Below are 14,794 nucleotides of genomic sequence, written 5' to 3' on the forward strand. Positions count from 1 at the left end.
TCGGGGAGATGTGTGCCAGGTCAGCCTCTCATATACTGAGCAGCCAAGCACGGGTCTGTCTGCGGGGCTCAGAAGGAAGGAGGGTAAGAGGAGCGCCCGAGGGAGCTGCAGCCAGAGCCCGGCGGGGACAGGAGCTGCGCTGGCCTGTGCACAGGGGCGGCAGGTGAGCCCAGCTCCTGATTCTCAGAGACCAAAGGGCAAGGCGGCCTCTCTCCACCCGGCCCTAGTCGACCACCAGGGTCTCTTGGCTGTAGGGGATGGACTTCTCGTGCATCTGCTCTGCCCCCTTCCCCGGATTGGGGCCGGGCCCCTGGCTGTGCCCGGAGGAGTAGCTGGCCGACTTCTCCCCGCTGCTGCCGCCGGCCGAGCTGGCCCTGCAGAGCACCGAGGTGCAGGCTTTGCGGAAGCGCGGGTCGAAGAAGGCGTAGAGGAAGGGGTTGAGGCAGCTGTTGACGTAGCTGATGCAGGTGCAGTAGGGGAAGACGTTCATGAGGAAGAGGTCGAAGTCGCAGGGCCAGTGCAGCAGGCTGCCCAGCACGTAGAGCGTCTTGACCAGGTGGTAGGGGATCCAGCAGAGCGCGAAGGTCACCACCAGGACCACGATGATGCTGAGCAGTCGCCGGCGCTTCCGCAGGCCCTCCACGCGCTCCTTGCGAAAGTGGCCGGCGATGGTCTTGGCGATGAAGAAGTAGCAGGTCAGCATGACCACGAAGGGCACCACGAAGCCCACGGCGGTGGACGACACCCCCAGGCCCACCTCCCAGGCCCACTCCGAGCTCGAGGTGGCCACCATGGAGTAGTCCATGTAGCACTGCACCTTGGTGCTGTTCTCCAAGTCCCCCGTGGAGCGGAACACCATGGCCGGCATGGCCAGGAGGGCGGCCAGCACCCACAGGACGGCGGTGGCCACCGCCCCGCTCACCCGCAGCCTCAGCCTCGCGTTGGCCACCGGCCGCACGATGGCCAGGTAGCGGTCAAAGCTGAGGCCGGTGAGACAGAAGACGCTGGCGTACATGTTGACAAAGATGAGATAGCTGCTGAGCTTGCAGGAGAAGGTGCCAAAGGGCCAGTCGTATTCCCGGTAGGTATAGGTGGCCCAGAGCGGCAGGGTCACCACGAAGGTGAGGTCGGCCACGGCCAGGCTGGCGATGAAGATGTCCGCCGAGCGCCTCTTCTCCCGGCCGCTCCGAAACACGGTCCAGAGCACCAGGCCATTGCCCGTGGTGCCCAGGAGGAAGACCAGCATGTAGATGGCAGGGATGAGGGCCCCCGAGGACTTCCAGTCCGCATACTCACACTCGGACTGGTTGTCCACCCCGTAGTAATTGTCAAAATCACCACCTTCCTCCATGCTGGGGTGTGGAGAGAAGATGGGCAGGGAGTGTCCGGGGCACCAGATCGTCCCCAACTCAGCGAGCACCCTGAGCTTCTGGCCGGAGCCCGGAGAACAAGACCAAGAGGAGCTGAGAGTCAGAGCCCTGGCCAGCACACAGGAGGAGCTGCCTCCGGATCCTCAGCCCAGAGGATGTCCCTCTGCTGCACGCCCCCACCCTTCCAGCCTTGCCCCAGTCTCAGCACAGACTTCTTCTCCCCTCCTGAGTGGCTGTCTCCTCTGGTCACTCCCTCCTCCCACCTCTAGCTAGACCAACCCCTCACTGGTGAGCCTTAAGATCTCACAAGTTACAGCCCACTTGTTTTTTTTTCCTTCTTGTCACTGGGCAAGTAGACTACAGTGACCCCCGCTGCACTGGGCTGACCGTTATCTGTGCTCCGCAAGGCGGCAGCTCCTCCCAGCCGTGCCTCCTCCCTCTGGCTGCCACCCACCCTCACCCCAGTGTCTGTCCCTCCAGTTTCCCCCGGCCTTGGGGGGACCCCCTCCTAGGTCCTCTTCACACTCCTGTTCTCACCTCCTTCCCATCCCCTCTAAGTGGGACAAATTGAAATCCAGCCTGACCTGGAGCCAAGGTGGACAGGGGCCAGGAGGGTGTGAGATTTCGCAGGACAGTCCCAGCATCTGGAGGACCCCACCCCCCACCCAGACGGGACCACAGCAGGACCCTCCTCCTCTCCTCCTCTCCTCCCCCTTTCCCCCTCCCCCTCTTTCACCTCCTCCTCCCCCACCCCTGGGCTTCAGCCCCTCTCTGAGAACTTCTGTGCTTTATAGACACAAGCCCAGGGGGATTTCTCTAGAATTCATGTGCCATTGGCAAGCAAGAGTTTGTACTTTGCAGATGGCAAAGACAGTTTCAGAAGGTCAAGGGCAGAGTCATGAAATGAAAAAAAAAAAAACCCGGGAACCAAACAATCTCTAGCAAAGTCACTAAACCCAGTGGGAAACCGAGGCTCTGTGAGGTAAAATGTCTTACTGAAGGGCAGGGTGGGTTTTGTTTCTGGGGGTCCCACACACTGAACACCGTACCCAGCATGTAGTGGGAGGCCACTAAACGGTTTCTGAGTGAGTGACAGGATGATGGATGGAAGGATGGATGGATGGATGGATGGATGGATGGATGGATGGACGGATGGATGGATAGACAGATGGATGGCTGGATGGACGTCTGACTGGATGGATGGATGGATGGATGTTTGAGTGGATGGATTAGAAAGTGAGGAAAGGCGAATTCAAGATGAACAGTTATAAGAATCACCATGTGATCTATGACTTAACATGGACCCAGCTCAGCCTTCAGGTTCCCACTGCCCTCCACAGACCAGGAAGTTTCTAAGAGACCTCATGGGGTCAGGAAGTCGCAAAAGGAAGCAAAAATGCGGCCACTGAATGTACATCAAGGCCCCCATCCCATCGGAGCTTGTTTTGCCCCTTCTGTTTCCCTCTCCAGGACGCCTGGGCAGGAAGGACAGAAGGATGCCCCGTGTAAGAGTGAAAATGCACACCCTTTCCCCACCCCCATGGGTGGGGAGGCCAGCAAAGGCGGAGCTGGAGGGCTGGAGAGGTAGCTGGGCGGTAGAACACGCGCCTGGCATAGGCAAGGCAGTGGGTTCAATCCCCAGCACTGCAGAAAATAATAAATAAATAAATAAATAAATAAGTTTAAAATGTGGGGCAGGAGTGAGATGAATTTGGCCAGCTTTAAGACAAACGTCTTACAAAGCTGAAATCCATTGACAGGAGGGAAAGTTGTTCAGAAAACTTCCTGTAGGGATATTTGAGCAGAGGCCCCAATTCACCCGAGAGTGTGTATGGGTAACAAAACCCATCAGCGACCAAAGGGAGAGGTGAGACTGGCCATCTGAAGTATACAAGTTCTACCAAAAAGAAGCTAGAAAGCAGGGCGTGGTGGTGCACGCCTGTAACCCCGGCATTTGGGAGGCTGAGACCGGAGGATCACGGTTCGTGGACAGCCTCAGCTACTCAGTGAGGCCCTTTGCAACTCAGCGAGACCCTGTTTCAAAATAAAGAATAAAAAATAGGGCTGGGGGTAGAATGTCCCTGGGTTCCATCCCCAGTATTGGAAAAAAAGAAAAAGAAAAGAAAAACACAGAGGAAGATAGGCAAGACACATTCTCAGGTCCCTGAGGAGCTTGCCAAGAACAGAAGATGGGAAGGCCACAGGGAGGAAAGACATGGGGGAAGGAATATGATATGCAGAGAAAGAAAAAAAAACAAGCCTGACCCATACCCTAGGGTGCAGTGAGGGGATACAGAAAAAAAGAACGAAAAAGCTGGAGAGGAAGATGAGAGGGGCCCTGGGAGCCCGCAATGATCTTCTCCAGGCAATGTGGATGGCAAACCTCGGGTTCTCGGGACTTTGTATAGCTCAGTCCCAGGAGCCAGGCGTTCTAAACATTTTTACCTGTACTTACTGTATCCTGCAATCAATCATAAAGGAGTGTAAGAGGCAGATGCTCTCATCAGCCTCAGTTTAGATGAGAGCCAGGGAGGCAGAGTGGTTTGGGCGGGAGCACTTGTCTGGCTACGATCTGAGCCAGAACTCAGACCACATCTCTCTCGAGCCCACAGTCCTGAGTCCACTATGCTCCCCAAGACTCCAACCCCTTTTGAACTGGGATTCATATCTGTTAAGCATTCTGGAGATGTAAGGTGATGGTGGGACACCTGTAATTGATTTTAAAATACTCTCTGGGGTGAAATTAAAACCCAGCATTTACGAACACCACCCTTGATTAGACAAAGTATGAGAATCCTGCCAGAGCCGGGTATGGTGGCACATCCCTGTGATCCCAGAATGTGGGCGGCTGAAACAGGAGGATCTCAGGTTTGGGGCCAGCCTCAGCAACTTAGTGAGACTCTCAGGAACCTAGAGGGACCCTGTTTCAAAACAAAAAGATTGAAAGGGCTCGGAGTGTAGCTCAGGGGCAGAGTGCCCCTGGATTCAATCCCCAGTATAAAAAAAAAAAAAAGTAAGAGAAAGAGGAGGGGGGAGGGGGGATTCTCTGCCAGGCAGTATCTATACAGTTAAGATCAGTGCTCTATATTTGATCCAGAAACCCACACTGTGTCCAGACATTGCCAAAGAGAATTCCTGGTTGCCTGGGGCCAACTAGAAAACTAGCCAGATAAAAGACGCTGCCTCTGGAACCTTGGCGGTCTGCAAAAACAGTGGCAGGGACATCAATCTGACGCCTGGGCTGCATGGATCTCAAAGCACACAGGCTAGGGACTGCCCGGGGCCTGCTTGCTTCTCCCTGCTTGTCTAACACCAGTTCTGCGCAGATGCCAGAATGGCTTTCATCACAACCTGACAGCCTGGTTGGGTACAAATGGCTGCCCTCCAACCATCAAGACTTCTGCAGTGGTGGCTGCTTTACCTATCAAGACAGACCCGAGAATTGTGCAGTCATCTTTTGGTTCAAGTGAAGTCATAAGAGATGGCCCTGTTATGAGTAAAAACTCCTGCACTGAACTTTCCAGGGTAAGGACCCAGGCTGGGATTCCCAGTGATCCCAAATTCCCCGGATCTCTCAGAAAGATGCATGTGCCCACATCCTCTGCAACTGGCAACACAGTGGGAAGGAAGCAAGAGAGATTGCCATGCCTGGGAAATCAAGGCCCTCTCTCTCCTCCAGTTGTCCCACTTGGATGGAGCCCGGAGCCCCCCAGGGGAGAATATGAATGCACCTCTTTAACCCTCTGGCCTCAGGACTTTCTGCCCCAAAGAGGGTAAAGAAGAAGCTACTTTTACCAGCGGAACCAGATTCATCAAAAGGGAAGTGAAAATTGGGCCTGGTGGTGCACGCTTGTAATCCCAGCCCTTGGGAGGCTGAGACAGGAGGATCGCACAGCTTCGAAGCCAGCCTCAGCTACTGAGTGAGGCTCTCAGCAACTTAGGGAGATCCTCTTTCCAAGTAAAGTATAATATAGGTCTGGGAATACAGCCCAGAGGTAGAAAGTCTCTGGGTTCCATTCCTAATACCACAGAAAGGAGGGAGGGAATTGGGGGCCGGAGTTGAAAGGGGGTCGCTGATTGGGACCAGGAGGGAGGGGATGGAGTCATGATAAGATCCGGCCTCCAACCAAGAGCCAGCTGGAGCCAGATGGCCTGAAGTCCCCAGCAGTGGTACTCAAGAAAGCAGAATCAGCCGGCCTCCCTGCTCAGCCAGCTCGGCCCTGATCTGTCCCCATCCCACAGTGCACCTTGAATCACAGCGAGGAGACAAAGCTGCCCTTGTGCGCCCAGGCTCCGAGGTGACCCTTGTGCTAGACTCCAACCTCTTTTGCTAGGCGTGGACGGGTACCACTCTGTGCCCCATCACCGTGCCCTCTCGTGAAGGTCCCCTGAGTTGAAGCAGTAGCCACGTGCTTGGGAGAAGGACAGCGGCAACTTGGGGGCTCACTCCAGGGCCACTCTGCTGCATTAGCGAGGGGGCCTTTCTGCTAAACTGACCCAGAATGGTCTACCCTGAGCCATCTGGCACACCAGAGTCCCCGGGCCGGTCTGTCTGCCTTGCAGAAGCCCAAGCTGGTTTCCTGGGGGCGCCCTCTCTCTATCTCTCTCTCTCTGTCTTTCTCTCTCTCTGTCTTTCTCTCTCTGTGTGTCTCTGTCTGTCTCTGTCTCTCTCTGTCTGTCTCTCTCTTTCTCTCTCTCTCTCTCTCTCTCTGTCTTTCTCTGTGTGTGTGTCTCTCTCTGTCTGTCTCTGTCTCTGTCTCTCTCTTTCTCTCTCTGTGTCTTTCTCTCTGTGTCTCTCTGTCTCTGTCTTTCTCTGTCTCTGTCTCTCTCTCTCTTTCTCTCTGTGTCTTTCTCTCTGTGTCTGTCTCTGTCTCTCTCTCTCTCTGTCTCTCTCTCTGCCCCCCCTCTCTCTGTCTCTCTTCTCTTCTCTCTCTCTCTCTCTCTCTCTCTCTCTCTCTCTCTCTCTGACATTGTCATGAGCCTGAGATGAACAGCTCCCAGCAGAGAAGCACCCAGGCCTGCCGCAGTGCCCTCTGAGAGAGAGCTGGAGTCAGTGGTCCCTGGCCCTTGGCCACCCCCCACCCAGCTCGGTCCCCACCCAGAAGCAGCAGCGGCCGCCTTGGCCGGCGGCACCTGTGGGGTGTGTGGCTCCTGCGCTTTGTATGTGAGCTGCGAGGCCACTTGTGAGCAAACTGAACTTGCCGTGGGTGCGTGGACTTAGGCGTGCAGATTAGGCCCATGCATGCATCTGCCTAGAAGAGTGTTTGCTCGTACACCCACAGGTACAAATGTGTACTGGTGCACCACTATGTGTGTGTGTGTGTGTGTGTGTGTGTGTGTGTGTGTAAAAGCATGCTTACTTGTATATACACAAGGTATATATGTAGACTGGCACACCACTGTGTGTATGTGTGTTTAAGAGTGTGCTTGCTTGTATATGCAAAGGTATGAGTGTGGACTGGAGCACCACTCTGTGTGTGTGTGTGTGTATGTGCGCGCACGCGCGTGTGTGTGCAGTGAGCTTGCTTTTGTGCAGTGGGTTCAGGGATCCGGGATCCTACTGGGAGAACAGGAAGCGGTGGTTAACTGGATGTCCCTCAGAGTTGGGGATGGGGTCTGAAACCTTCGGCTGGGACCCCACCCAGAGCTGGCAGAAGCCCTGATGGTCTGGGGACATCAAAGCGGGAGTGCTGTGGCCCCTCCGGACTTCTCACCTCCCCCCACCACTTCTTGCTTTGAACTCTGCAGCTTGGGAACTCACCCAGGGCAACAGGGCCTTTCCCCCTCCCTCCCCAGAGGCAGCCACAGCTGTGTCCCTAACAGCTGGTGGTGTTATCTGGGGGAAAGGGGAGGGATGAAACCTGGCTGCCCTTCCTGCTCTGGAATCCCACCTCCCTGTCTCCCAGCCACAGGGCACAGCACCATCCCAGCCCCACTCCACATACACCTCCTCCTTTAGCCGCTTATCTGGCCAAAAACAAATGGTCAACTGCCTGGGGGAAATTAAAGCAGCAGCCCCCTTAGCAGCCCCCATCCTGCCATTTGGCTCAATTTCCAACTCCACAGCCTGCCTTTCAAACTAGAGCTTCCCGGGCTCTAGAGACAGCAAACGCAGGGAAACCTCCTGGCGTGGGATCCAATCCCGTCTTGGCTACTAACTCCTGTGTGGCAGGGTCTATATGAGGCTCCCCGTATAGGGTGAGAACGATTCAGACACGCCCCTCCTCCATGCCCCACAGTCCAAGACAGGAACAATAAATAAACACACACAAAGCGCTCAGATAGGATAGAGATAAGCAGCCAGAGAAAGTCAGCCGGGGCGCTGGCACAAAGAATAAAGAAGAGCTGGCGTTTGGGGAAAGTGAGGACGGTGGAGGCCTCGTGGGGAATCCCTGACAGTCCAGCTAAAACCCTGAACGACTTGCTTTTTTCATACCCCTCCACCCCCACACACACAAATTTTCCCGCCATGGCACCAGAGTCCATCTGATGAGTGATTTATCACTCTGAGTAACCACAGAGCTGGAAGCTTTCCTTATCTTCTACCCACCCCTCCGAACCCCTGAGCCCACCAATATTCACCCATACCCACGGGATCATGAGGACCACCGTTTCTTTTTTCTTTTGTTGTTGTTGTGTTAGTTACTGGGGATGGAACCCAGGGGCATTCTACCTCTGAGCTACACCCTCAGTCCTACTTTTTATCCTTTATTTGGAAACAGGGTCTCACTGAGTTGCAAAGGACCTCACTAAGTAGTAGCTGAGGCTGTCCTCGAACCGTGATCCTCCTGGCTCAGCCTTCCAAATGCTGGGATAACAAGCGTGTGCCACCATGCCTGGCATGGGACCACCATTTTTATAACCTCAGAAGCAACAAGGCTCTCTTGAGGTCTAACCTGCCTGGGAGTTGGGTTCTTGTGACTGAGAACTCCTAAAATCCAGTGGGGCTGAGACTGGAGTCCCTAGAACAGAGCAATTTTTTTTTTTTTTGAGGTACTGGGGATGTAATACAGGGACATTCTACCTCTGAGCTACACCCCCAGCCCTTTTTTTTGTACTTTATTTTGAAACAGGGTCTCACTGAGTTGCAAAGGGCCTCACATAGTAGCTGGGGCTGTCCGCGAACCTGCAATCTTCTCATCTCAGCCCCCCAAACACTGAGATTCTGAGCGGACTCCATTCAGCCCGACTCCATGGACTCCTCAGAAATGGTGCAACCCCCCTCTCCACCTCCCCCAGCCCTTAAAACAAGATAACGCTCTCTAAATGTCCAGCACCTGCACCTTGAGTTTGGCTTTCAGCAAGCCGAAGTGGTCGCTCTGGTCCCCCGCCCCACGCTGCTCAGCGTGATTTTGATGAATAAAAACTGAAAAGATGAATTCATTAGTATTTAGTAAGCTGGGTGGGTTAGATAAACAGACTCCTTCTGAAAAGAGAGCCCTCTGGGGGTGGCCAGGGGGAACAGGGAAGCCAGCCAAGTGTGCTTTGATGGAGAAAAGGTTATGGCATCTCATCTATCCACCTCGCACACGGGACTCCACCCAGGAGGAAAGCCGGGCCGGGGAGGGAAAGGCTGCGTCCAGGTGTCCCCGTGCCACCCCGTCTCCTCCTCCCGTCAGCACAGAGCTCCCGCAGAGGAGGCCCGTCCCTCCGCTCGGCTCCGGACCCTTGGACAGCTGCGAGGAGGGACTTGGGCAGGAGGCAGCTTGGACAGGAAACAGAGCAAGGCAGGAAGGAGGTCAGGAAGACATGGACAGACCCTGGCCAGCTCACACTCGGCTCGGCCGGCCTTCGGGGGAGCAAGGCGAGGTTTCCAAAAATATTTACAGTAAGTCTAAATTAATGAGGTGCTGTATCAGCCCTAACAATAGTAGGATGTCCTCCGGGGGTGGGGGGGACCAAAAAGCAATCATCTGAGGGCCGCACAAGGGCGGTGGGACCTCGGGAAGGCAGGGTCCCAAGGAGGAAATCCCGACCTACACCCTGGGGCCGAAGGGATGCTGGAGGCAGGGCACCACCCCTGCCTGGCAAAGGGAGAGCCTCCGAGCCTCTCAGTACTGTAAAAAGCATCTTCCGCGCCAGGCACATTGGCACACGCCTGAAATCCTGTCTCGGGAGGCTGAGATAAGAGGGTCACAGGTTTGAGACCAGCCTCAGCAACATAAGACCCTGTTTCAAACTAAAAACTAAAATAGGATTGGACGTATAGCTGGGAGGGAGAGGACCTCTGGGTTTCATCCCCAGTACCACAAAAAAATGAAGCATCTTCAACCTGCCTTCCTAACCCTTATTGCAGGCTCCTCCTGAATACCTCTGTGGACCAATCAATTCACTCGCCCGACTGCCCATTCCCACTCCAGTCTGGGCACCTCTGCTCCCTGGACAGCGCTGCCCTCAGGAGAGCAGAGTGGCTCTGTGCAGAAGGGCTAGAGCCTTCTAAAATGACAGCCTGCCACTTGGGATCCGTCATTCTAAGACACACACCATCCTCACCTGTAAAATGGGAACCATGGCGGCCATGTCTCCCTCCTGTCGATGGGAGACTGGAAGCAAAGGGCTGGGTGTTCGGGGAATGCCCCCACAGGCAGAAAGACCAAGCTGCAGAGATGCAAAAGACAAAGAGCTTAAAGCATCCTTGGACTAAAGTGAGGAAAAGCCAGAAAAATCAGCAGCGGCCATTGCATCATGAATGAGAGGCTCCGCCCCCTCAGCCCTGGCCACGGTGGAGACGCAGCACTGGAAATGTGGTCTGGCAGATGGGGGTGCGCAGCCGGCGTTAAATGCAGGCTGAGTGGCAATGACTTAGTATGGGAAAAAAACATAAATTACCCCACTAGGGGGTTGCAAATTAGTGCATCCACTGTGGAGATAAGCGTGGAGGTTCCACAGAGGGCTGGGAATGGAACCACCACGACCCAGCTGCCCCACTCCCGGGGATCTAGTTTACAGGTGGGTCCTATAAACTATCCTTCTATTATTGTGGCTGAGAGCCGGGGTGAGAGTTATCAACACCCAGAAGGTATCAGCATCAGTCTCACCAACCTGTACAGGGAGGGGAGGGACACACCAAGGGCTGTGTGCCTGCAGGCGCCTGTCACTCCCAACCTCATTAAACACACAGTTACAACGCTCCAATCCAAGTATGTTAAAAACACCTCCCTGCTATTTTTTTATATATATATAGACTGCACCATTAAGATGATAGTATGGCCGGGCATGGTGACGCACGCTTTTGATTGCCGCGCTTGGGAGGCGGAGACAGGAGGATCTTGCAGGTTCGAAGCCAGCCTTGCAGGCTTAAGAGACCCTGTTTCCAAATAAAAAAATAAAAAAATAGGTGTCTGGGAGTGTAGCCTGGAGGTAGAAGGGTTTCCAGGAACCCCAGTACTACCAAAAAAAAAGATGATAGTATGTTGGCTATCTTGGGATCAATAAAGCATATTCTTAAAATGAGGTATATATTTGTTTCTTTTGCTGTCTTCAGGTGGCTACTTAAAAAACTAAACGTTTCCATTTGAGAGCTCTGACCATAGCATCAGCTAGCTCTGGATGCAGCTGTGGGTTGGGATAGGGAGGCCTTTAAGGATAAGGAGGCTTATAAAATACACTTTTCCAGATCAAACCCCAGTTTTAAGAGCCAGGTATGATGTGCAAGCCTGAAATACCAGCCCTTGGGAAGCTGAGACAGGAGGATCACAGGTTAGAGGCCAGCCTCAGTAATTTAGTAAGGCCTTCAGCAATTTAGCAACACTTCATTTCAAAATAAAAGATAAAATTAGACTTGAGATCGGGCGTGGTGGCGTACCCTTGTAATCCTAGTACTAGGGAGGCTAAGACAGGAGGATCTCAGTTCAGGGCCAGCCTCAGCTGCTTAGTGAGGCCCTTTGCAACTTAGTGAGATCTTGTTTCAAAATAAAGAATAAAAAAAATAGGGCTAGAGGTGTAGCTCAGAGGTAGAATACCCTGGGTTCAATCCCCAGTACCACAAAAAGAAAAAAAATTTTAAATAAAATAGCAGGGCTTGGTGTAACTCAGCGGTAGAATGCCCCTCAGTTCAATCTCCAGTAACCCCCTACACACACACACACACACACACACACACACTTCCATATTAGGAAGGACTGAGATTTAACTCTTCCAATCACAGGCATTTTGTCAGAAGATAAAATTAAAGAGATGAATTGAGCAAGGGCTAATTGGGTGATGTGTATAGACCATTCAGGTATATGAATACAATGGACCAATTGAAAATTTTAAAAATAGAGATGCGATTTCTCTCATCTAATTTTAAAAACAGAGATGTGATTTTCTGAATCCCCACAAAAGCAGCATCGGAAGGAGCTAAACTGCAATATGTATCTTATTTTCCCCAATCAAATTTTTCTTCAAAATGTCATAAAGTAAATCACGTGAGGGTCCCCATTTTACAGATTAGTAAACAGAGGTTCCCTGGCTCGGGGTCATGTGGCTTCTGAGTAACCGAGAGAGGATTTGAACCCTCGACTTTGCCGCTAGACTTCGCCTGAGAGCTGTGCAGCCGGGAGGTACTTTCCCAACACCGGCCCTGCGTGTGCACCGAGGTAGGTCCTGCTGGTGGTCACCAAAGGGCAGCATCTGGTGAAGATTGCTTTCTTCTCCACTTGTCTGTCTGAGGGAGGTGAGGCTGAGCAAATAAATGTTAAAAAAAAATTCTCACCCGGGCTCTCAACTACAATAATAAGAGGATAGTTTGCAAGACCAGCCTCCTGTATGATTAAACCCGGCGGACATGAAGATCAAGCCACGAGTCACTGCTTGACAATAACAATAATAGTTCAGGATAATAGCAATGGCTGGTATTTACTCAGCGCTTACTCTATGCGGACAGGCATTGTTCCAGTAAAGGACACTCATTAAGAGAGTTGTCTCTGGGAACAAAGTACTCCAGGTTTCAAATCTTGGCCGAGCTACTGTACCTCACCAAGCCTCAGTTTCATCATCTGTAAAATAGGGGTAATAATGCCAGGTGCCGTGGCGCACATCTGTAATCCTAGCACTTGGGAGGCTAAGACAGGAAGATCACAAGTTCGAGACCAGCCTTACCAACTTAATGAAATCCTCCAGACCTGTTGTATTCTTTATTTATTTATTTATTTATTTATTTTTTGGTGGTACTGAGGGTGGAACCCAGGGGCTTTCTACCTCCAGGCTATACTCCCAGACCTATTTTATATTTTATTTGGAAACAGGGTCTCACTAAGTTGCTGAGAGCCTCACTAAGTAGCTGAGGCTGGCTTCGAACCTGCGTGATCCTCCTGTCTCAGCCTCCCAGGCGCTGGGATTAGAAACGTGCTCCACCACTCCCGGCTGTATTCTTTATTTTGAAACAGGTTCTCATTAAGTTGCAGATGGCCTCAATAAGTAGCTGAGGCTGGCCACAAACCTGCCATCCTCCTGTCTCAGCCTCCCAAGTACTGTGATTACAAGCGCGCGCCACCACGCCTGGCCCCGTGATAGTTTCTTGCCGTACGAAAGGCGCCTATTCTGCCCGATCAAGGTTTGAATACAAATACGGCCAGTGGAACAGTCAACTGCAGCTTTGTGTGAACCCAGAGACGCAGCTGCCCCCAGATGCTGTATGGGGCTTGGCTGATGAATTGCCCATCAGCCCCCTGGCTCCACAGGGACCACAGGTATCCAGTAGCAATCACCCTTGCCAGAAAGGCACACTAAGGGAACTACAGAATCTCCAGGACCTTGCAGCCGCTCAGGGCCTAGGGAAGGTTGAGGAGATGGAACCACAAATTGGACCAGGGTGAGCTAGAGGGAGCACCCAGCCATCGCCTTCCCTGTGGCTCTGGCTGCTTGGTGATGCTGACCTCTAGCGGAGAAGCCTGGTACTGAGCCTCTACTTTCCAGATCTCCAGTATTTCCTGCACTGGGCTGTAGATCTGCCTCGGGAGAACAGTCCCCGCAGGTAACCCGAGGCCCGAGACATCCCAGCTGCACCTGACCGCTTTCCTTCTCCTAGACTTCCATTAACTCCGGAATTTCCAACAGCAGGCTTTTACGGCTTTGAAGCTGGAAGAACTCTTAGCAAAGGAGACGTCCCACCTGATATCAGCTGATGCTTATGAGGCCAAACAGGTCCCCGGTCTCCTGAGCCCTCAGCCCCTCCATCCAGGTCAGGGTTGTAAGCAATGTATTCTCTCCTGTAATGCAGTTCCGCTGCACTGGAATAGCACACTATCTTATTATGACGGCGACACAGAGAAAGAACTGCTCTATTTTCTGTTTGGGTGACACAGAGGTGAAACCAGGAGATGATGAATCATCTTCAACATTTATGACTTTTCCCCAAGATGTCACATGAAACGGAAATATGTAACTCTATTTATTAGGTAAAATTGTGAACTAGAAAGACACTGAGACATTGTCTTTATAAACTGACAGTTGGTAAGAAAATACAAGTAGATAGGCAGGGAAGTCCCTGGAGGCGAGAATCTCACTGCCGAGCACCTGGCGCCACCTTGTGGCCACTCACAGAACAACAGACAACAGACCCAGCCTCACCACTCCCTGGGTTCTTGGTCCAGGTGTGTGTGTGTGTGTGTGTGCGTGTGTGTGTGTGTGTGTGTGTGTGTGTGTGTTTTACTGAGAATCGAACCCAGAGGCATTCGACCTCCAAGCTACATTCCCATCCCAGTTTTATTTCTAATTTGGAAATAAGGTCTCGCTGAGTTGCTGAGGACCTCACTAAGTAGCTGAGGCTGGCTTCGAACCTGTGCGATCCTCCTGTCTCAGCCTCCCAAGCGCTGGGATTACAAGCGTGAGCCACCACGCCCTGCTTACTGTGGGTTTCTAATTTGCCCTTTTCCCTCAGTTCCTTTCCTAAACCCCTTATCTGGACCTTTTTCTCTCAATGAACTTGGTTCTGAAAATCTCTTGCACTATACCAACTAATTTGAGCATGAAATAAAGGTGGATACACAGTCAAGTTGCCCCCAAGAAAGGCCTTACAGGAGTATTCTTTATTCGTGATGCCAAGCTATTCTGGGACTCTGGGGGGCGGGGAATGCACTACACAGAAATTCAGTCATATCTCTTAAAGCCTATGTGTGTTTTTTCTCTCTCCCTTTCTCTTTCTTTGGGAATACATTTTCTATTTCTCTGGCACTGACCACTCTGATAAGACAGGCAAACTTCAGCCCAGAGAAGTTGGAGACGGTGCTAATCAGTGGCCCCGCCAGAGCTGGAGTTCCAGGCACCTGTGACTTGCTCAACAGATGGTCACTAAGTTTCCCCCCGCAGGGACCTAGTGCAGGTAAGAACCACCAAGACTCTGCCCCCAAGAGACTAAGAGGCTTGTGGGGAGACACATCTGCTAACAAATGATATCAAAAAGTATGGCGCAGTTGGGCGTAGTGGCGCACGCTTGTAATCCC

General features: G+C 52.6%; 1 protein-coding gene across 1 annotated transcript; it reads right to left on the minus strand.

Annotated features, from left to right (window-relative positions):
• Window positions 1–223: 223 nt before the first annotated feature.
• APLNR (apelin receptor) lies at window positions 224–1,351 on the minus strand (the record flags this gene model as incomplete). The annotated part of the gene is made up of 1 exon (XM_080701532.1): window positions 224–1,351. The coding sequence occupies one exon, from the start codon at window positions 1,349–1,351 to the stop codon at window positions 224–226; it is 1,128 nt and encodes a 375-aa protein (XP_080557658.1).
• Between the last annotated feature and the right edge of the window lie 13,443 nt (window positions 1,352–14,794).

This window comes from Muscardinus avellanarius (assembly GCF_963383645.1).
Source record: "Muscardinus avellanarius genome assembly, chromosome: 1".
In the NCBI taxonomy this organism is placed as follows: domain Eukaryota; kingdom Metazoa; phylum Chordata; class Mammalia; order Rodentia; family Gliridae; genus Muscardinus; species Muscardinus avellanarius.